Raw genomic sequence first — 23,499 nt, forward strand, 5'->3', positions numbered from 1 at the left:
CGGGGTTGGCACACAGAAGCTCAATCTAAGAAAACAGGTAACAGAAGAAGGGCAAAGGCACAGATGGGAGCTCAGAGGCAACAGACATATTGTCCAGGCAAAGGGAGCTGGTCTGAGCAGGACTTAAATAAGGAGAGAGATAGGGGACTGGGTAGGAAGAAGCCAAGAGGCAAGGTATATTAAGCTTAAGGGTAGATAGGCGATGCCCATAACTGCTAGTACTGTCAAGTCAAGAGCACAGCACATGTTTGAAGAACCATTGGTGCCAGCAGAAGCACAGCAGCAAAGAGGTAGAACCACACAAACATGTAGAACCACAGGTAACAGATCATCTCGGCAGCTGATCCCTGACACAATGGCTGTTATTGTTAACATGAATTTCAGTCAGAGATATTTCATCTAAGCTTGGCTTAGAACTTCTTGGTTGTATCCTTTATCTAAATATGTTTAGATGACAGATACAACCAAGAAGTTCTAAGTCAAGTTTACACAAATTATGTCCAACTATATGAATTTCCAGGTAATGATAATAGCCGATTCCTCATCATCCACCAAAATCGACCAGAGGGGCCACTTTTTATCACTCAATTTCATGACAGGCACTTCTCTATTCAGAGGGTCAGTTGGAAAAATTGGAAGATCTTGCAAAATAGCAAAAATGGTCTGGCCACCTGAATAAAAAACAGGGGGCAGGGCCCAGCAGCAAATGGGTTGCTAGGGAAGATGATATGATGAAGTTATTCACATGTCAAAAGACCATAGTAGCAGGTGTTCTGGCACCTAATACTAAAAAAATGGTATCACAAAAAGTCACAAATGCATTTGTTTTATTACATATTTCTCTTTTATCAAAATGTCGTGTTTTTGGTTACAGTAAAACCAAACGAAAAACATACGAAACAGTGGAAGATTGAAGTAACAATTGTGATTGTGGAAGAAGACAGTAGCTGCTGATTGTAGTTAAGTTGATTTATGTTTATCTCAAGCCCATTTCACAATCGTGGAGCAGTTTTGTTAAATCCCGAGTCAGAGAATGGCCTTTTCCATGTGTAACCTTCATAATTTCAAAAGCCTGCAAAATGTGAAAGCTGTTAATCACATGCAACAATAAAAGATCATTTGTTTGTTTTTGTAGAGCCACATTCAAAACAAATACCCACGTTTTAAAAAATAGGCTTTATTTCAGCTATAAATAACTTTACCATTCTATGTAGCAGAAAAATTATTTCAGTGTTGTTATAAAAGAAACAAATTGCAGAATAACATTTGCACTATTGCTGCTTTAGTTCCCAGATTGAAGAAAAATATTTAGTTACTATAATGTTAATGAAAACCTTGCTCTGTTGTTCCATGTTTATTATGACTAAATCACACTGGGCCAAGCTCATTTGGATGAAAAACATGCAATTTTTATTGGACCAAAAAATAGCACCCCAGGGCCAATGGGCAGTGGATTTAATTTTTGGGGCCTGCTCTTGCCTGGACACTACATTTGGAGACACAGGCATTATCCTACCTTCCTCAGGCATCTTTGCTGTGCAGCACCTCCCTCCCCTTTTCCCAGCTTGGGGTGGAAGGCACTTTGACATATTTGCCTTGTCCTTGTCCCAGTACTGGGTTGTATACATCACTAAGAAGTCAGATGGATCTATGGGTCATTTGTTTTCTTTCTCCATGTGCACTTGCTCCCCCTGTGTACAAATCCATAGCAGTTGCATTATTTGTGATCACTGAAGATAAGGCTACTGTACTGGGGTGATCTGCTTCTGACAAATGTAAGCTGAACAATGGTTAGCCATTTTCTAGAACAGCCTTTCTCAAACCCTAAAATAATTTCAAAATATCAGGAAACCCCTGAAAAAAGTTTTACAAACATGGACAAATATGTTGGTATTTAATATTTTGTACAACCTTTAGAAATCACTCCAAATAAGCGATTTCTGTCGCTCTCAATAAGACTTCTGCACATGCCAACAGATAGTTTGGCCCACTTTCTTGAGCAAAGAGCTCAAGCAGAAGGGTACCTTCTCCAGACTGCATGTTTCAGCTATTTCAATTCATGTTTGATGTGAATCAGAATATAACTCATAGAAGGCCACTTCAGAATAGTGCAATGTTGAGTTTTTACCATTTTTGGGTGCTTTTAGCTGGGCGTTTTGGGTCATTATTCTGTTGGAGGACCCATGACCTGTGACTGAGATAGAGATTTCTGACACAGGGCAGTACATTTTGCACCACAATTCCACTATAGTGTTCTCTTCTTTGAAAGCTTATTTTTTTTGTTGGTAAATGTAAGGATGATGTGACTTGCCAAAAAGCTAATGTTTTGTCTCAACTGTCCAAAGTAAATTCTTCCAGAAGCATTGTGGCTTGTCAATATGAATTTTAGTAAGTCTTTACCTTGTTAAAGAGAAATTAGGCATTGACCACACCCAACATTATACTGGGAGCAGTGGAGGGCCTGGGGGTTTGTGCACAATGCATACTAGTACCCCACCACTGAATCTGGGACATGGTATATAAGCCCTCATTTACGCGGCCATACGCCCCCCTACGCTCACCTCAGATGCAGGTCCGTAGGTGTGCGTGTTTCCTGCCTTGGATGCAGACAGGATCCATCCTGTCAGCTTACGAGTATGCTTATCCGCACCCGCACGGACGTGCAGGGCGGGTGAGCGTAGGGGGGCGTATGGCCGCGTAGTCCCATAGAGAAAGACGGGGGCTGCATACTAATCACACGCAGCACCTGTCCTTCCCGGGAGCTGCTCGGTACGGCCTTACACGCAGCACAGAGCTGTACGTGCGGGCCGATTCCTGTGAGAATTAGGGCTTAATCTTAACACTGCCACCATTGAAGCTGGGGAAAGGGGGGTCATATGTAATTATAGTTATAGCTCTTATATTTGCTGCATACATTTTCTAATAAATCTCAATGGAAATACATGTAAAAAATTTTTTCCAAGAGGTCATGTCATGTTTTAACTTAATCTTGTCTGCCGTTTGAATTACTGTATTCAGCTATACTGAAAACATGAATAAACCAGATGCAATTATATTTAGCTTTAGCAACCTAGGAGCTAAAGATAACTTTTTAGGAGACATAAAGAAAATTAGATTTTAGACAGAGTTTGGCTTTAAGTTACACCTTTCTAATTGTTACAGCTTTCTAATTGTTTTGCAGTAGAAGACGTAAAAAATTGTATATGATTTTTTAAATATTAGCGGCAGCTGTAGTATAAATAGTATACTATAATGTATACATAATTTATATATACATACATATATATGTATGTATGTATGTATGTATAAATATACATATATATTGTGATAGTTTGGGGAATATAGCACAATGGTAAGCGCTAAACTTTCAGCCACCTGATCAGCTCAACCTGGCAACTTGCAACACCTGGCCCCAGGACTGGAGATCCCATCCCACTATAGTCTGGAAAACCTGGAAGGAATTGAACAGCCAGTTCCTCCTATAAAAATCCCATGTAGCACCCTTAAACCCATTATTAAGGAAGAAAACATTAAGGCACAGATGCCTTTAGAAAGCTGTCTACTAGGATAAGATGAGGACATTATTCAAGGAAGCAATCAAGATGTCAATGGAAACTCAAACCAAATCAGGAGCCTGCTGGAGAGTGTGTGGGATACAAAGCAAAGATGTACAAAAAGTTTCTCTGTTGATGAGGCAAAAATCAAACTTTCCACTGCATATTATCCATCTTCACAGGAAAGTATACTTTCCACCAGTAGGGATGGAAAACTGGTCCAGACTGAGGGCAAGATGAATGGAGTGAAATAAGAATATTCTAGAGGTAAACTTTTTTCAGGATGGAAGAGACCTGCTACTGAGGTGGAGGTTAACCTTGTAGCAGGACAAAGACATCAAACAAACAGCCAGAGCTACATAGATTGTTTTAGAATGCCTCAGTCAAATCTCAGACTTCAATCCAACTAAGAATATGTAACTAGACTCAAACATTGCTATTCACCAGAAATCCCCAGCCAGTCTGACAAATCTAGAGAAACCCAGAAAAATGGGCAAAAACTGCAGCACCATGATATGTAAACTGGCAGGCAGTTGAATGAATTGAATTCTGTAATTGCAAGATGTCTTTTTTACATTTCTTTTAGATTTTAAGTGCACCATAAAAGCATTAGGTATGTTATATAAATGGTAAGAATTACATTTTAATTTTAATTTCAAATAGTTGCACTATATAATGTGGAAAAGTTTAAAAGGGTGAATATTTATGCAAAACATTCTATACGGGTGTGTTTGTGTATATGTACATGAATCTGTGTAAACCATGAAGCTCACAGTGACTGGAAAAAAAATACCCACAGGTGATTGTTCAATGGCCACCAAAACTGAGACCACATGAAGAAACAATACAAAGTATCAACACATATATTCCAAATAGGAAATCAATTTGCAGCCTGAAACAAGGATGTAAATGGCTTCACAAGGTAACATAAGTGAAGGGGCTGTCATGCCAAATTTACATGATACAAATGGTAATAGTATGCTCTCTGAGGAATGCTGTCTGCTAGAGCATTGCTAGGGTCCTAAAAAAAAAAGGCCTCCTAGATTAAAATGGGTAGAGCTTGTTGGATACAATAACAAATGGGGACAATACTGTTTCTTGTCCTCCAAGTGAGTGTTTCCCAACCTTTATTCAGTCACTGCAGTCTTTAAAAGTTAAATAAAAACCATAATCACTAGGATCTCCCAAAAATACAATGATATAGTAAAATTCCTGCAGGCTGCATTTTCCATAACATACTTGAAACACAGGGATAGGAACATGCTTATTGGTCTGTAGCCCAATTCTAGATTTGTTGCGTTTCTTCTGCTGCAGCTGACTGCATTATACTACTGGAAGCAGCTTAGATGTACTTAAAGCAGCACTTTAAGCATATATCAGTTCTGTAAAAATACAAGTCTGCACCATCTTTTTCATGTTAATGGCAAAGATAACAAGTCACAGTAAGCCGATCCCATAGCAGTTAGACACCATGTGTGGTACGGAAACCTTAAATATTCATAACCTAATGTTTTCACATTATAACAGTGCCCTGATGCCATCCGCATATCTCTCATGCTTGAAGCTTACAAAGAGTGAAAAGACTGGAAATAAATGATCCTTTGTGAATACAACTGAAATGAATTCTATCCAATGTTGTTGACTAAAATCACAAAGGCACAGAGAAGTATGCATATTGATTACCATAGTCCTGGACTGTGATAACATAAAATGATTTGCAATGACTGCTGTACACATATGGTATAGAATAGAACACAGCTCTTTTGGTACTTTGTATTTCATCCCCAGCCTGATTAAAATGAATGAGATCTGATGTGACTCACACAGCAAATGACTTTGCGCAGTTTCCTGCATAATGAGAACATGTAGTGGAGTGGGCACTGAGTCCCTGACAGGAAAACGAAATTGGGAACTAAATGAGATACTGGTGCTTTCCTACTCTATTAATGAGTGTTCCTTTTAGCTTTTTCCTACGTTTGAGAGACACTGTAACATTAAACCAGAATGTTTGAATGTTTTAAGCCCTAAAAGCTGCTTCACCATGAACAGATTTTAGCACAACTGTTAACAATATAGGGTAACATGTATGGGTTTATTTAAAACTCTATCTGTTTCAAATGCAGTAGCTTTCAAGAAGGTATGCACTAGACTTGTATTGTAAATTTCAGAAGGTTTTTTTAAACTCACATTCAGTTAAAGCTAACGCGTTTGGAGGTTCAACAGGTTCCCTTTCATCAGGGAGCAGACTAGAATAGTTACTAGTTGATAGAACAAACAATTTTCTTCTGTATCTTGTAGCAAATCCTGGTCTACTAAACCAATTTTGATGGTTTCAGTTTTCTAATTTACTTTTGACCGAACTTTTTTGTATTGGACTCAATGAAAGCTGTAGTGAGAGAAATAAGGAGGCTCCCATTGTTGACCTTTCTCTAAGAATGCTAATTCCTTGGTCGCCTTTGCCTTTTTGAGTTACTGACCAAGAAGAAGGATCTAGATTAGAAACTAAGTCATGTCTCCTAATCTGCACACATGTTCCATGTTAAAGCCTCAAATTATTGATGTTACAGGATCAGCATGAAAGCCAGATTAGTAGCATTTTTTTTCCTGGGAGAAACATGGCAGCTGCCTTTATGAATTCTCATTCGTACAGTGCTAGTTGTCCCTGGGTGCCATGCTGACCATCTAGCTTGTTGCAGAAGGACTTCGACTCAACCGATCCAACATCTGGTCGACTCAGCCGATCCAAGATCCAGCAAGACTTCGACTCAGCCGATCCAAGATCCAGCAGCTCACTCGCTCATTCCCATAGGGGCTGAAAGGCAGTCAGTGAATAGCAGAATGCAGCTGAGCTGTATTTGGCTCGGCTATTCTGCTTGCAAAATGATTTTAAAAATAGGAAGATTAATAAAAAATATAAATATTTTTTTTTAGAAATGGGACGGAGCTTACAGTGACAGCTAGCTCCGGTCAACTGTGTTCTATTGTCTGGCACATGCTAGAGTCTTCCAGCAGGTCCTACTGATCTGTAAGTGGCCTTGCTTTTTAAATATAGCCCATAAGGCACCAAAATAAATTCATAACTCAATGGCAAGATGCTAACTGGCTATTAATGCTGGGAAATATCTGACACCTTCTGAACCACATCTTATTAAAAAGATGGTAGAACAGTTATAGAGGAGGTTTTGCAATCCAATGTGACTATTTTGTGGAAGGAATTTGGATCTAATATTAGGGTAAATAATAACTGTTCCGCAGGATTAATCCTCTCTCCTGATTAAAAATATACACATTACCTCCTCTTCTCCCTTTGAGATATTTATCTACAGTCCAGCTTCCCTTATGCTAGCTTTTTTTTTGAACTGCCCCCCTCCCCCCCCAAAATATCACATCTTAACAGCAGTTCAGCCCTATTTACTCATCTTCATTCTCAATATTACATATCCCACTGTGTGCATATGACAACCTCTGCTAACTGCTGCGGCATTAATAGGTGACCGAACACAGTTATGTAAGTTAAAACAGAACTCCGGGCAAAAAAATGTTTCTTAACCCCTACAGTGAGGTTACCCCCTGACTGCAAGGGTTGCATGATCATATTTGTCTAGGTGCTAAAAAAAGGTTATGGTCAGCAAAACACCGGATCTGCCTTGCCCTTAGACCGGTCTCTGGAGCCTCTCTCCCCCCTCCGCTGCAGCAGTCTAAGCATCCTTCAGATAACTTTTTTAGCACCTAGACAAAAACAAGTACTTAACTCCTGCAGTGCGGGGGTAGCCCCTCTGCAAGGGTTAAGAAAAAATGTGTCCAACGTTCTGCTATACAGCTGAGATCCGTGTCACAAAAAATGTAGCTTTATGTACGTAGCAGGATTCATAAGACCCATAACATTGCGGTTTGCACACCTCTGTCGCTTTCCACATGAAAGACTATAAATAATACAAAAGTGTATCTGGGTTGAAACACTACCACACACTAGCTGCTATGTAAAATAAACAGAAAGATAAATCAAACTCTCTCAGAGGAGTTAAGTCTTTGTTAATCACATGAAAGACTAACTCGCTACTGTACCCAGTTAAGATTCTATAAATCGGTAGGAGTAGATAACAACAAGCAAATATTTATTTTAGCCTTAATGAGGTGTTAGGTTTTGTAAATCTATTTGAAGTAAGACATTCCAGCTTCCTTCAGATATAAAGTCACATGAAACGCCTGTGATAATTGCAAAAGCAAGCTCCCTTTAACGGTCATTAAAATTTGTACCATCTGCCTAGCTTAGTAGGAACATCTAAAAGAAAATGCAGAAAGCTTTCCTTTTCCTGCTTATTACATTCATTGTGAGATAGAAATGCCATTACTGTATGCAATTACCCAGACGCCTTTCTCCCTGATATCTACAATGTGAAATGACAATGCAGTGGGCACAGAAGAGATGAGACAGCTCCGCTTGTATTTTTCCTATTCTAATTAAGTGGCCATTCTTACTGGCAAATAAACTTGCTGTTTTTTACATTACAGATGTTGCTGGTTATTAACACCAACAGGGATATGGTAATAATGGATCTTGGAACATTTAAAGGATGCTGATCCTGCAATTGTGAAGTGCTGAAGAGAAGAATTCTATTGTGTTAGGTGTGCAATTATATGGACAGTGGTGACCAACTGCTACACTGCTGTGTCTAAATTAACAGCATTGTTTGGTATTCTGCTTCACAATAAATGGTCTGTTAAAAAAAAAGTACTGCTGTGAAATATTCTCTTTACTAGCAAGGATGCCACTGATTTTTAATTCAAATCACCATTTTAGTGACATACACATTTTTTTCACAGTGGGTATTGGTGCTGTATGTTTGTGTATGAAATTATGTAGAGGTGTTGTATGAAAACTGCTGTAAAGAGAACTGGACCTTAATTAAGCCGCTGCCTGTGTAAGGGGTCTTAAAGAGATGTTGCCATTTCTGCCTTGGACTTACAGCGACACTCTCTAATTGAAGGACTATTATGCTGTAAAAAATGCTATAAAAAATTATCCAAGTGCACCATGAAAGAGAGAAGGAGAAAGAAAGTAATGGTGTCCCATTGTCCTGGTGATGCATGGCACTGCTGGCTTGCCAACCCCACCCCATAACAAATTAGATCCTCCAAAAAAGAAAGTGAGAGGGAAACTATAATCAGCTCTCTATTGAGAACAAGCACTGCAGAACAAGTGAAAGTTTACCCGTCAGGAGAGTACTGGATGTGTCTGCAAAGTTCTGTGAGTCTGCCATATTGCTTTTAGAGAATGACGAAAAGAGCTAAGATTTTGCTACACATCCAAGTTATAGTAAAGGGCGCCTGTTGTATTGCCAATCCTGAGAGGCTAATCTACTGGTCACGAGTCCTATAATGTTGACACTTTGCAAGAGTTACAGCAAAAGGTTTATTGCATCTGAACAAGTGACTATATCCTGTTACTCCAGCTACGCTATCAGCAAAGACCCTAAGGCCTGGTTCACACCTGTGCGTATTGCATAAGCGCGTCACACGCGCGTTTTCTTCCCGGAGTTTGGTGCGTTTTCATGTGCGTTTTTAGTGCGTTTTTTTTACATTAGAAACGCGCGTTGCACGCGCGTTAGAGAACCTGTAGGAGCAGAGTTTGGAGAGTGTGTGTTAGCAGAACAGGGTGAGGTGTAAATCAACCACATAACTGTGGTCACACCATGAATGGTTGATGCTTTTTACTGGCCCTGGGTCTGCCATGTAGTTACAGGAGTCTGATGGGATTGGATAATGTTCAATGGAACAAGGGTTTAATTATAAAGCGCTGTGAGTATTGTTCCATTTTTTAACAGTCCTTCTTTCTTTTAAGTATGCAGGTAATGCATGCTATAAAAAATTAATAATGTTTCATGAAAAAATGTGTAATCATTTTAAGACCTAAGGAATGGCACTTAATCTAAAACCAACATGATACTGTTAGCATGCTAAACATTTTATGGCAAGTCATAATGTCAAGTGTTGATGTATTCTTTAAAGGAATTTTGCATTGTACTCAGTTAAAGGTACTGTACAGGGTATCCTACTATCTGGGCACCCAAAAAACCCATTCTGGGATCTAGAAGCTGGGCCGGACTAGATCTTAACCGTGTAAAACAAGGTGATATAAGGCCGTTTGTGGTAAAGGAAGTATAACATTAAATTAAATGACACATGATCTAGTTTAGAAGAAGAAGAAATGTCATCTGCTCTTGAATGAATGATCACAATTTCTGGGATGTGTACAAACATAAGGCTAGGCTAATGATGCTATTTATGACTACTAAATGTGTCACAGAAAGTAAAGGCAGGAGCTGTATTACCAGCAATAGTGCATAATGTAAAAGACCAAACACTACATAAAAAAGTAAAATAGAAAAAGTCTAAAATCATACTGACCTGCTTCAATGTTTCCTTGGCTAGGGAAAACATTCCTTGGTGAAGCTGTAATTTGCCTACTCTCATCATTTGGACTGCCCGTACCGGATGGTAATTTGAATAGTATAAGCTATAAAAGGAAAAAGAAAATACATTGAAATAATGTTACATATATTCAATGCGCAGACGTATTCCCATGTTGTCTTGCAGTACAATCTTCATCATTATACTAAATACTTCTGATAAAAAAAGGAAAAACATAATATTTTTTCAATATACAATGCCTGTTGAAAAAAAGTTACCACCTGGATTTAGCTAAAGAAAGAGGTAAGCGCCTTCCACTGGATAATAGGTTTAGGTTCAGCAACGTTATGTGCCCTAAAAAATGGGGTCAGCTGCCTAACTGAATATACGGAATGAGCAGGTTTTTCTATCAATAGATTTTTTTCTTCTCTGATGGTACAGCATATTCCAAGATGGCAATGCCAGGATTCATTGGGCTCAAATTGTTAGAGAATGGTTCAGAGAACATGAGACATCATTTTCACACATGGATTGGTCACCACAGAGTTCAGACTGTAACCCCATTGAGAATCTTTGGGATGTGCTGGAGAAGACTTTACGCAGTGGTCCGACTCTCCCATCATCACTACAAGATCTTGTTGAAAAATGAATGCAACTCTGGATAGAAATAAATGTTATGACATTGCATAAGCTTATCAAAACGATGCCACGGCAAATGTGTGCCATAATCAAATCTAAAGGCAGTCTAACAAAATATTAGAGTGTGTGACTTTTTTTTTTGGACAGGCAGAATACAACAGACCATACATGATGATAGTACTAGGCCAAAGCTTTCCTGCTATTCAAGTAACCCTTTGGGCCCATTTAACACCTTTGTGTTTTCCAATGCCTTTCTTGTACAATTGCAACGAAGATGCAGCTCATTCTGGCTAATGCTGCCAAAGCAATAAAGCACAAAGTACATAGCAAGGCATAAGGCAACATAGATAGGTAGATATCTTGCATCAGTGCTGACTTCCTATTTCACTAATGAAAGACATTTTAATCTGTAGTTTCCCAACACATTACTATAACCCAAGCCTAGTGAGATAACCCAAGCCTAGTGAGAACACATAATTTACCTTTTCAGAAATAAGCAAATGCTGGAACTTGAGTTGAGAAACACTGAGCTACCCAACCTTTTAAATAATATCATTCTGTAAGTTTATTTTAAGAAGCATATTCACGTTAGTGTTAACAAAAGAAAAACAAGTTTACATAAGGGACAACTTTATTTTTGGTAGGGCTGCGGAAATTACCTATTAATTTCTCGATTAATCGTTAAAATTTTTAAATTTTTGATCGATTAAAATTCTTTTGATCAAAAATGAAAGCTCAACTCTCCGCCGGCTTCCGGGTCTTACGGGAGTCCCGTCGGAGATCCGGTGACATCACGGACATCGACGTCACCGGACTCCTCCCCCCTTCCCTTCGTTAGCCGACGGAGCCACTTGGGCCGGTGTTCTATCGACAGTCCCAACTTATCGAGTTCTGGGACCGCCTTACTTCCGGTTTCCTTAGAACTACGATGTTTGGCCAAGAAAGTTCTTCTGCACGAGCGCCATCCGCGGCATTGCCCTATATACTGTACATACACCACAGTAATAAAGTACTAAAATGAACTAGGATCACAGTAATCCAGCACGTTATTTATCTCAGGTGCCCCACTAACTATGGCCGCCGCTTGAGTGGGGCAACTCAGATTAATAACGTGCTGGATTACTGTGATCCTAGTTCATTTTATTACTTCATTGCTGTGGTGTATGTGTATAGAGCAATGCCGCGGATGGCGCTCGTGCAGAAGAACTTTTTTGTTTAAACCTCTTAGTTGTAACTAAAGCAGAAGTCAGGCGGTCCCAGAACTCGATAAGTTCGAACTTTTGATCGATCACCGGTGATCTGTCGACACTTAACGAGTTCTGCGACCGCCTGACTTCCAGTTTTGTTACAACTAAGAGGTTTGCCCAAGAAACTTGTTCTGCACGAGTGCCAGCCAAGACATTGGCCTATACACATACAGCACAGCAATGAAGTAATAAAATAAACTAGGATCACACTAATCCAACACGAGTTGCCCCACTCAAGCGGCGGCCATATTGAGTGGGGCACGTGAGATTAATAACGTGCTGGATTAGTGTGATCCTATTCATTTTATTACTTCATTGCTGTGCTGTATGTGTATAGGCCAATGTAGTTGGATCCGTATGTGCGTTATAATTAATCGAAATGAATCGATTAAAAATGTTTTGATTAATCTAACACGAAAATTTTAATCAGTAACAGCCCTAATTTTTGGTGATGCTGTCATTTAAAGTATCCCCAACCTGGATACATTGTCACTATAACAGTAATACTTAGCATGTGAATTATGTATGTTATGACATCCTTTGTCACTTCCCTGTGTGCGGTTCTACAAGTCTGATGTTGTCTTGGAGACTGGAAGCCTGTCACAGAACACCCCGTGGTTAAGGTATTTTTGGTATAGAGAATTGGTCTGTAGATATTTAAAGTTCACAGGGATGGAATATGCAGAATATAGCATAACATTCTATTTTATTGTATATATACTGTATATTCTAGTGATGAAGGACACCTACTCTTTGTGAGAAAGCAGTGGTCTCTCTGCAGCCTCTGGCGGTTTAGTACTAGGATCCTAAAATGTATTTTCTTGGCTATACTGTTTAAAACAGACCTCTACCTCCAGGCAGTTTTTCATAGCTATATACGTCCCAAGATACGATCTCTGTTAGACTAAATTTAGGGAACCGCACTTCACAGAGAGGACTTAACAATCATATACACTGAGTGGCCAGTTTATTATGACCACCTGATGTTTGTCGGCAAATTAGCTATAATGAGCTATACTTTGGCGCTGAAGTTGCTAGAGGGCCAGACCATTATAAATAGGGAAGCGGGTTGTTTACCCCAACAGTAGAAGTGATTTGTTTCTGAAGATACGGGGAAACAACGCAATTTAACAGCCTTTGAACGTGGGATGATTGTTGGCGCGAGCCATGGAGCGAGTATCAGCAAAACAGCAGAATTTGTTAAATGTTCAAGAGGGGCTCATTGTTAAAGTGTTTAAAGACTGGACTGTCAGCCGAAAATCTGGGCCTGAACATGCGAATTGTGGCCGTCAGCGACTAGTCAATGTTAGGACAGAACGGAGAGTGGCAAGACTGGTACAAGAAAACAGAAGGGCAACAGTGCAGTGTCAGATTCCTCGCATCACCTTTCAACATCTCGTGGAGTCACCAGGCGGCCCAACAAAGTCATCTCGTGGAGTTATCTCGTGGCCCAACGAAGTACTGATGGGGTGGTCATAATAATCTGGCCACTCAGTGTATTTGCAAACGCATTAAAGAAAAACCTCCGATTTCAACACAAATTGCTAAAACAGTGCAGATTTTTTTTAACGCTGGCCAGCTGGTATAAGTGCTGGGAAAGTTTTGTTTTGTATTCTTCTGTGAGGTGCCTTTTCCATGTGCACATTACTTTGAAAAGCTTGTTACAAGTTGATTGTAGCACTTGTAATTTTGTATTTGCTTGCTCAATTTGGTGCAGGGACACACTGGAGCCATTGAGTTGTCATTGAGCTGGTGTGTCCTGGCACTTTTAACAATAAATGGACTACCTCCAGGCATACCTGCCCTCAATTTAGATATTGCTATATATATGTCCCATGATGGGAGCTCTGTATAGAAAATCGGGGGTCGTCTTATACACGGGGTATACAATGTATACCTTTAGTTCGTTTAGGCGAAGCTGGCCCAAAACAAACATCCCTAATCTGTCAGCCCGCTGGATGTGCGGTAAACTATATGTAACATCTATACTACAAAGTTCCAGCAATTGTATTATATCACATAGACATTTGGGGTCTGGGAGGAAGTAGTTCTCTTCTTTACATTAAATTCTGAAAGCTGTTAGCATTACCATATTTATATTTTCAGCCTTTAATATTTGTAACAGACAAATACCAGGGTAAAGTTAAAGTGATATTAGCATCTTAAGGACCTAGGCCTTTTTTTAGTTTTTTTGTTTACATGTTACAATCCACATTTTAAGCCTGAAAATTACTTAAAACTCCCAAACATTATATATTTTCTGAAAGCCAAGAACCTGTAGAATAAAACCGTTGTAGTTGCAAGTTTTTATGTTGCACAACATTAGCGCAACTGAAAAATGCACTTAAGTTAAATTTAGTGCCCCAAAACACTATGACGTTACAATCAGTAAATAGATACCCAACATGCCCAATAGACCTATTAGTTCTAAGTACCCTGGTTTTAAAATACCTAAGCTTGGAGCAACTCCATTGTATTTGAATAAACATGCCTCTGCTCCTTCATCACTGTCAACATCTGTCTGAGAGATGGAGAAACAATGAAACAAAGCAAACAATTTTTATTTAGAATTATACTACTGAAGTCTCGCATTAATGGAGGAGGTGTGTATCGACTTGGTGATTTACTTATTAAGAAGATTACCAAAATAGATACTCAGTCAGATAAATATTGGTCTCCATTTTCAGCCTTACTTCTCCTTTCCTGTTATAGCAGTTGTACCGGTATGTAAATATGACTGCATAGTGCTGCCCAGTACAAACCATGAACACACATACTCTTTCTCTTCCTCAGCACTGGAAGTGTGTGCGAGGATGTTTGTGATGCAGAGGGTAATGTTAGGCATCCATGATATCACAGAGCTCTAAATTGGGAGGGCAGGAAGACCATTTCCACTGAGAGAAGAAAATATATTTCAAGACATTTAGAGTAGAAAATCAGTTACAAAATCATGACATGTAGTAGGACAGGAATACAAAGAGAATAAAGCTGTGACACTTCGACTGAGCCCTAATAATTTGAGAAAACCATTTTTTTACATTCTTAATCGTAGATCACTATGCCCTTCCTATCTGCCAGACTTAAAAACCTTTCTCCACACTTAATAGGAAGATTGGCGACCCAACTACTATTTTGCAAAAAGCTGAACAAGTACTTTCTTTTGTGTTTCTTTAATCTAGTGTTCTCAGACACTCTTTTCTAAGCATGTGACTGGTTTATCTGTAATGTAATGTAGCTCACTTGGATGCTAGCCATGAAAAAATGGGTATTTCACTTGTGCTAGCAATTCTGAAAAATAGGATTAACTGATTACTGTCTGAATGAAATGCAGTAATTGTATTGTCTATGTTGGTTTTTATGCAACACTGATACACCTGTTCTAGGATGCACCTTTTTTTATCTTCATTAAAGCAGACCTTTACCCCCTTCCACTAAAAATCACATCAGCATGCCGCTCTGCATTCTGATATGAAATCATCTTACATTCATTAGTTAAGCCTAGATTTTTTTTTGCTTTTACCTACAGTTACTGCTTTTCCATTTTCTGATTGAGTGAATCACCAGTGATGGAGCCCTGGCCTCACAGATGCATCTTGGAAAGGCTACGTCACCACTGCCTTGCTGGGAAATCTCATCTGTAAACTGGATAATCTCACAAGATCTTGGGGATAGGTCATTTTCCCCCTCAGATAATGTGAACTGTCACCTGTTCCAAGAGGCAGACTAAGAGTTCCAGGAAGTAAAGGGAGCTTGATTTATCTGCCCTTAGTGAAAATGGCCAGTGTAAGAAGAATGGGGAGGAAAAGAATAAAAAGGTATGCAAAGAATAAAATGCTGGCAATTATCTATAAATACGTTTGTAGATTGTCATTACTAAACTAGAGGTGCCTTTGTTGTCATTTTTTAGGAAGTTCCAGTTTTATAACCACTTTTATAAACTAATGCACAAATAAAATAGCTCAAAACAACAGCCATATGTGATTGTTCTCAAATGTGTTAAAATAAAGCTTTAGAAATGGCAAGGAGTCTTTTGTTCCTGGAAATAAAGGACATGGCGAGGACAAGGGGAACACTGATACCTCTTATAATAACATCCCAAGTTCTCAAAGAAGACTGGTCAGGGGTGATAGGGCTACCAGAAGATTCTGATGATGAAGCAGATGCAAGTTTACTCCCTGTTAGTTCCCCCAGCATCTCCTCTTAATGGAGTTCTGCATTTTGATGTAAAGCAATCTTTTTGTTTGAGAATGATACTTGAATTGAAAATGATAATCAGAACTACGAAATTTCAAGTGTTTCAGTTACATTCTAAAATGATTAAGCATATGATGAGCGTAATACCTTACAAGAAAAAACAATGTTTCTGGCAGGGCACAAAATTTACAGCTGTAGTAGTTATCATCTTATAATGCAGAATAAGATAGATAACATACAGGTTTTACACAGAGGGTTTAAAAGGCACTGGAAGAATGACGCTTCTATATCTCACTAACTCAATACTATATATACATACAACTGTAGACAGGTGGCTACACAGATTGAAGAACAGCTTTGGACATTGGACAAAATATTTACTGCCAAATTGCTAGCCTGGCTTCCTTCAAGCTGAGTTGTAAAAGATTGCTTTTCAAATCTGTTTTTGATTGAGGAAATGAAAAGGCCATATTCACAATGAACATGGTTGAATAACTGGCGGCAGAACATTACCTGTAACATTTCTTAACTGCTAACCACAGGAATAGGAAAGGTATTATACAGCACAGGTCTCAGAAAAGTGACCTAATCTTTTACAAAGAGAAAATACCCAGTTTCCATATAGTTTTGTTTTTTGTTTTTTTTTGTGAGAGGAAGTAGGATCCTATTCATCAACTGCCTTGTGCTATTTTTGGTCTGGAGACCAGGAATCTGCTTGCCGATGTTGTTGGACTTTGAAATTTTCTGTAGCCCCCAATCAGAGAGACCTTAAGAAAGCAAACAAAGACAATTCCATAGAGTAATACCATTTAATAAAATAAGAGATTAAGCAGGTCTTCACCTGATGAGAAGCAAAACTCACCAGAGCTGTTGGACTTTTTATCACGGAGGGTCAAAAGTATGCTAATATTTAACTCTGGCATTTCCGAAAATCAGAACTGCAACATTCAGTGATTTATCTAGAACATCAGGGGAATTTCCATGGTGCATGGCTCACGAACAAGCTAACAGAACCAATTCCATAGCGTATTACTATTTATTAAAAGCAGAGATCAACAACAGTAAACTCACTAAAGCTGCCCATATACTATGCAAATTTCAGCTGGTTCTTGATGAAATGGCCAAAAGTCGCACAGTGGGTGCCGCTGTCGGCACCCTTCCGGCAGGCATTCCTTGATCAGCAGATCAAAGGAGATGGTTGGGAAATTTTTAGCCGAACGGTGCAGGCAGCCAATCAGCTGGCGGCCGCTGTCACAATACAATAAAAACGGCATTGATGGAGGAATATGTTATATTTTCTTTGCTCAGCCTGCAGGTTGAATTAAGAAAATATAACAATTTATCGTCAGCTTTACATTTAGGATGTGCACAAAGTACCATGTGTATCTCATAAGGTATAAGCCCCATGCCTCTAAGAAAGTCTTTGTCATCAAGCATGTGGCCCATGGCCACACAGGATATATCATGATGTCAGGTCTTGTTTGGTGCAAGAATTGAGCTGGCTAGACAATTGTATGCTGAAGGGGAGCTTGTTGTTCTGCTTCTCATTGGCAGGTCAATTTTCATTACTTCTGGTTTGCTTTAGTTCTTTTCAATTGTATGAATAAGCTCTTATTGGATGTCCATAATATAGTAAACTCACAGTTATCTGGCATTAATGAGTAATGCTAGGTGCAGGATAACTTTAGTTTCTGGTTGCTTGAGAGTTATTAGTAACTCTCAAGCAACCACCTCCCCCTTCCCTCGCAGTTAGTTGCTAAATAAATTTTTTAGTGTGCATCAAGCAACGGACAGTTTTTTAGTGTGCATCAAGCCAATGGCAAAAAAAATCAAGGACATATGTCCTCAATTTTTTTTGCCGGTTGCTTGAGAGTGCCAGTTGCTTGAGTGCCAGATAATGGGGAGTTTACTGTGTTACTTATGATGCTGAAAACTGATTAGCCAACGAGTATGAAAATGAAAAGTGGCTGCTTTCCCTTTGGAGCCTTTATGCGCAAGCCTATCAAGTATTTAGAAGGAAACAATTACGTTTACATATTCAGAGTAGACAAAAGGTAAACAATAATTCAAAACCAACTAGCTATAACATGAGTCCCATATCTTATCAAAAACATCTTGCCCACTGAGGAATATGGGCAACTTACTTTTTTATTTAACATAATAAAACAGTGAAGCGAAAAAGCCCCAAAAGTTGGATGAAGCAGAGGCGCCCAGCTGGGTATTCTGTGGGCAACAATTTTTATTGAAAGAAGGGTACAGCAATAAAAACACCATCAATGGGTTTTATAGCTCTAATATGGCCACTTCTTCAGGAAGGTGCAGGAAGACACTATATATAAATATATATCTGGAAATGTATTTGATATATTGATACATAGAAATGTTTTTATCCTTTTTATATACAGTAGGTCTAATCATTAAAGTTTGTATGCAACTCTGTGTGTTTAATGGTGGATATAGGTGGGATATCCTGCAACCTTCATTATGTGAGTTTTATCAATCTAAAACTTCTTAAAACCTTCTTGAAACATCTCCTGTATCTCAACATACTGCACTTAAAAGGATTTGTATGCAACTTCTGGGAACTTTTGTCCTCTCTTTTTTTCCTCTATCTCCATTATTCAGACTCTTCCTCTTGCTGAATATTACAAGATCATTCTTGTTTGACCATAGAGACTGAAGACCATCATTCTTGTTTCACCATAGAGAATAAAGATGTTGGTTTCTTTCACATTATGTTAGGTGCAGATTACCAGCCACATAGATGTGCTATGCTAGGTGGAATAATTGTACTTCCATGTACTGACTTCAGTCTTCCAAACATTGTACGCAGCTCTACTCTTGTTTAAAAGCAAGAAAGTTGGAAGGTGTGGAAAAATGAGACTTCTCCATATTTCAACACAGACAACCTGATAGGGAAAACCCCTTCAGGTCTAACATGGTATAAAATAAATTGAATCAACCATAAAGAATATAATAAAATGCTAATGTTCATAAATATCACATGTGACATCACATCCAGGATGGTGGCCCCCAGCAGCAGTCTCAGGGTTTTTGGATATCTATAAGGGAGGCTCTTACAGGAAAATAACATGCCTAAAAAATGTTAAGGCATATAATTTTTTTTAAGCAAGTCTTTCTTTATTAAGTTTCACAGAATACATTGCATTTGACATTTCACATATCACGTATAATGTTGCATTATCATGTAACCAGCCGGCTACACGATGCATGAATGCTATTCTGTTATTTTCAGTCAATTCACGAAGCAGGAATGGAGTCCATGTTTTGAAAAATCTGCCTGTGGCTTGTTGGGTTTGTTTAGTATCAAGTTTGTGAAGTAGCATAAGGTGATGTAATGTGGTCCGAACATCCGCTACGGTAGGTGGGGTATTAAGAAGCCACGTTCTAAGAATATTCTTTTTAGCAGCCAGGAGGCAGTAGTGCTCCCATTGGGAAACCGAGGTGTGAGTATCCGATTGGGAGTCATGGGTGACGTGAAATAGGCAGAAGGATGGTGTTAGTGTCCCTGATACAGTCGTTAGCTGCACCGTGTAACGGTAGACATTTTCCCAAAAACTTTGAATGTTAGGACAGGTCCAGAAAAGGTGAGCTAAGTTGGGTTTTGGGGGTTGGCATTTAGGACAAGCCTGAAGCCAGTCTGCGTGTGGATGTGTGGGACCATAATTAAATGCACAGTATGCTCTATGTATTAGCTTAAATTGCACCTCCCTCCACTGTTCACTACACATGTTTTTACATACTGCATGCCAAACCATGAGCATAAGCTCGTAAGAGTCTTACGGAGATGACAATAATAGTTCGGCCCATTTGTGAGCAAAACATGGTAACGTGGGAGGGTCAATATCAGGATGTGGGCGAAGGATGGCGTATGTGTGGGAAAGAGAGAGTTTATGCTTAGGATGGGCTAACAGTTTGGAAAAAGGGGAATGCCCATCCGAGCCGATAGGGAGACTGAGTTGAGATTTAAGGAAGGTGGAGACTTGACCATATTGGAGGAAGTGGTTGGGGGATATTCGGTGGTTTGCTATAAGGTCCTGAAATGTCCTGCATGTGCCTTGGGGGGTCAGTAGGTCCTGTAATGTCCGAATACCTTTACCATGCCATGTGTGAAAAACTGCCGAGGATAATCCTAATGGGAACATAGGTGAAGACAATATGGGCATTAGGGGTGTGGTTATGCCCGGCAGTTTGCTCAGTTCATTCTGCTTTATATAGGTTGGCAATTTCTGAAAGGAGGTGTGTAGTGCACCTGCAAGAGACCAAGGATGCACCAGGTTCTGCTCCGGGCCCGTGTTAGAATAATATTCCGTTTCATGTGTCCAGTCCCTCACATGACGAGCGAGGCACGCCAAATTATACAAGTGTAAGTTGGGGACATTAGCGCCCAGATGGGATCTCGGGTTTTGGAGCGTACTCAGCGCAATTCTAGGTTTCTTGCCTCTCCAGATAAAGGCTGTGAAAGCCTTATTGAGTGTCCGAATGTCTTTATGTTTAAGCAAAAGAGGCAGGGTCTGGAGGGGATACAGTAGGCGGTGAAAACTAATCATTCTAATTAAATGGCAGCATCCTAGTACAGACAAGGGGAGAGTGGCCCATGAATGTAGCTCATAAAGAATTTTGCGGATGACGGGGGTAAAGTTAAGGGTATAGAGCTCAGATGTATTTTTTGGTAAGTGTACACCTAGATATTTGACCGATCTATTGCGTAGTTGCAGGGGATATTTAGTTATCCAATGTGAGCCTTTAGGTTGGTCAGTCGGCAAGAGAAATATCAGTTCGCTCTTGTCCACATTCATTTTGAGGCCTGAGAACGTGCCAAATATGTTGATATGTTCAAAGACTTTAGGGAGTTGGGTTTCAGGGTCGGATAAAAATAGCAAGATATCATCAGCAAATAACAGGGATTGGATATTATGGGTTCCCTAATTGGAGTCCCTGAAATATATTTGGGGAGAAAAGTGACCTAGCTAGAGGCTCGATGGCCAGATTGAAAAGTAGCGGGGATAATGGGCATCCCTGACACGTCCCTCTATGTAGTGAAAAGGGAGGGGAGAGGAATGTAGACGTGAATATACGTGCTGTCGGTGACGAGTATAAAGTGGCCATGTACCTAAGGAATACTCCCTCAAAGCCCATGTGATGAATGACTCGGAGGAGCCACTTCCAGCTAACGCTGTCAAATGCCTTCTCGGCGTCCAGAGCCAAAAGGGCTGTGGAGCGCCGAGAAGGTGTCGACAAGCGAAAGTCTTCCAGGGCCGTGATGGCTTTCCTTATGTTAATAACCGCAGACCTCCCAGAAACAAATCGCGCTTGGGCAGGCGCAATAAGTGAGGGTAATAGGGATGCCAATCTATCGGCCATCATTTTAGAGAGGTATTTAGCATCCTGATTCAATAATGATATAGGGCGATAGGAACCCGGGTTCAATGGGTCTTTGTCCGGTTTGGGGAGCAATCTAATGTATGCTTCATTAAATGTGGGAGGACATAGTTATACAATTTCAGCATTACCGGAGATACATCGTCTAACAATAACTTATAAAAGTCTGTGGATAGCCCATCCGGGCCTGGCGCCTTGGCTCGAGGTGACGGTTTTATTGTATGCTGCAATTCCTGAATAGTGATGTCTGCATTCAGCAGTTCCAACTCATTCTCGAGGTGACTGTTTTATTGTATGCTGCAATTCCTGAATGGTGATGTCTGCATTCAGCAGTTCCAACTCATTCTCAGATGGAGAAGGCAGGGGAATAGTAATAATTAAGTAGGAGTCTCCACCATCTATTTCAGTTGGTGGAACAGAATACAGGGTCTGGTAATATTTAGAAAAAATATCTGCAATTTTGTTCGGGTCATTTTGTAATTTTCCCCCCTTACCATTCAGGTGGAGTATGTGAAACGGCTGGCGCGTACCTCGAGCCAAGTTAGCCAGCAACCTACCGGCCTTATTCCCAAATTTAAACAGGTCCACCTCCTGGTAAGATCTTTGCTGCACAGTCTGCTGTGACTAGCTGGATCATGAGGGTTAAAAAGTATATGTATAACTTACGTTATGTTGTCACAGGGGAGCAAACAGTGTCTCTGCATGCATTTGACAAAGGTGGTCGATGTACTACCAATTAGGGAGTCCAGGGTATCCCCAGGGTATCCCCAGCCCGCGTACTCGGCTGGCCTGGCCGAGCCGCGGCACTTGGAGGAAGGAGGGGGAAGGAAGATCTTGCCCGGCAATAAAAAAACGCACTGTGCTGTGTATCTGTGCGGCGTGTGTCACAAACGTTGAGCGGTCAGACCCAGTGGGTGGATCGGTACTCGTGGGTCTGGACGAGTATGGAGGTTATAAATTGGCAATTAGCACTGGGGATACCCTGGGGATACCCTGGACTCCCTAATTGGTAGTACATCGGCCACCTTTGTCAAATGCATGCAGAGACACTGTTTGCTCCCCTGTGACAACATAACCGTAAGTTATACATATACTTTTTAACCCTCATGATCCAGCTAGTCACAGCAGACTGTGCAGCATTCACCTATTGATCAACTGTTATGCTATATCCAACAATTATCTACTCAGGTTGTTGCACTGTTCCCTATACTGTGTTTGTGAATGTGATTTACCGGGTCCCTCTCCCGGTTTTTGAGGAGTTTATGCACACCATCCCCCAACATACCAACGACCAAGAGAGTTGACCTACTACATTGGAGCGCTTTCCATGCTTTTTTTGTTTTGTTTTAGATTGTCCTGGTAAGATCTGATCTGCAGGTCGTATTGACTGAGCCATTGATCAGAATTCTGTTTGGCCTGCACTCATTGCCTTCTGTTCTCATCTGATGGAAGAGATTTGTAAGTGGTGTAGGCCAATCGAGCTATCTTACATGCCTCAGTATATCTCTGCATGGTCAGTCTCTTACGAGAGGTGGAATATGCTAAAATCCTGCCACGTAGAACTGCTTTCGCTGCTTCCCAATAAAATATGGGTTCATCAACATGTTGAACATTACATGCAGCGTACTCATGCCACCACAGGGACAGATTTTGTTTAAAGGTGTCATCCTGTAATAGAAAAGACGGGAAACGCCATGTCATAGGTAGAGATGGCATATCCAGCTTACGGATCTTCAGTGAAACCAGGGAATGATCAGATATCACCATATTCTAGATCACAGCCGATTGGATCTTGGTTAGTAAATTGGGTGAAGTGAGGATCAGGTCAATACGAGACATAACCCTGTGTACATGTGAAAAATGGGTAAAATCCCTTTCTAGGGGGTGGAGATGGCGCCATGCGTCTTCAAGGCCGCTGCTGGTGATAAAAGAACCCAAGGGTCTGTCTCTATAAGAAGAGGCTGAGGAAGCAGTAGAGGGGCAAGACACCGGTGTGCCAGACCTGTCTTCCAGAGGAAATGGTACAGCATTGAAGTCTCCCCCCGACTATC

The 23,499-nt window shown here is 40.2% G+C and overlaps 1 protein-coding gene across 1 annotated transcript in view; it reads right to left on the reverse strand.

The window, feature by feature from the left end:
• Nucleotides 1-940: 940 nt before the first annotated feature.
• The window catches only part of SMYD3 (SET and MYND domain containing 3), a 423,906-nt gene continuing 401,347 nt past the window's right edge, over nucleotides 941-23,499 (reverse strand). The window contains exons 11-12 of the mRNA XM_018557057.1: nucleotides 9,963-10,071; nucleotides 941-1,072 (exon numbers count right to left, since the gene is read on the reverse strand). Of these exons, the coding sequence (XP_018412559.1) occupies nucleotides 977-1,072; nucleotides 9,963-10,071 (205 nt within the window). The 3' untranslated portion in view covers nucleotides 941-976. The remainder of the gene's footprint in view (nucleotides 1,073-9,962; nucleotides 10,072-23,499) is intronic.

This window comes from Nanorana parkeri, unplaced genomic scaffold, assembly GCF_000935625.1.
Source record: "Nanorana parkeri isolate BGI_ZX_2015 unplaced genomic scaffold, ASM93562v1 scaffold264, whole genome shotgun sequence".
In the NCBI taxonomy this organism is placed as follows: domain Eukaryota; kingdom Metazoa; phylum Chordata; class Amphibia; order Anura; family Dicroglossidae; genus Nanorana; species Nanorana parkeri.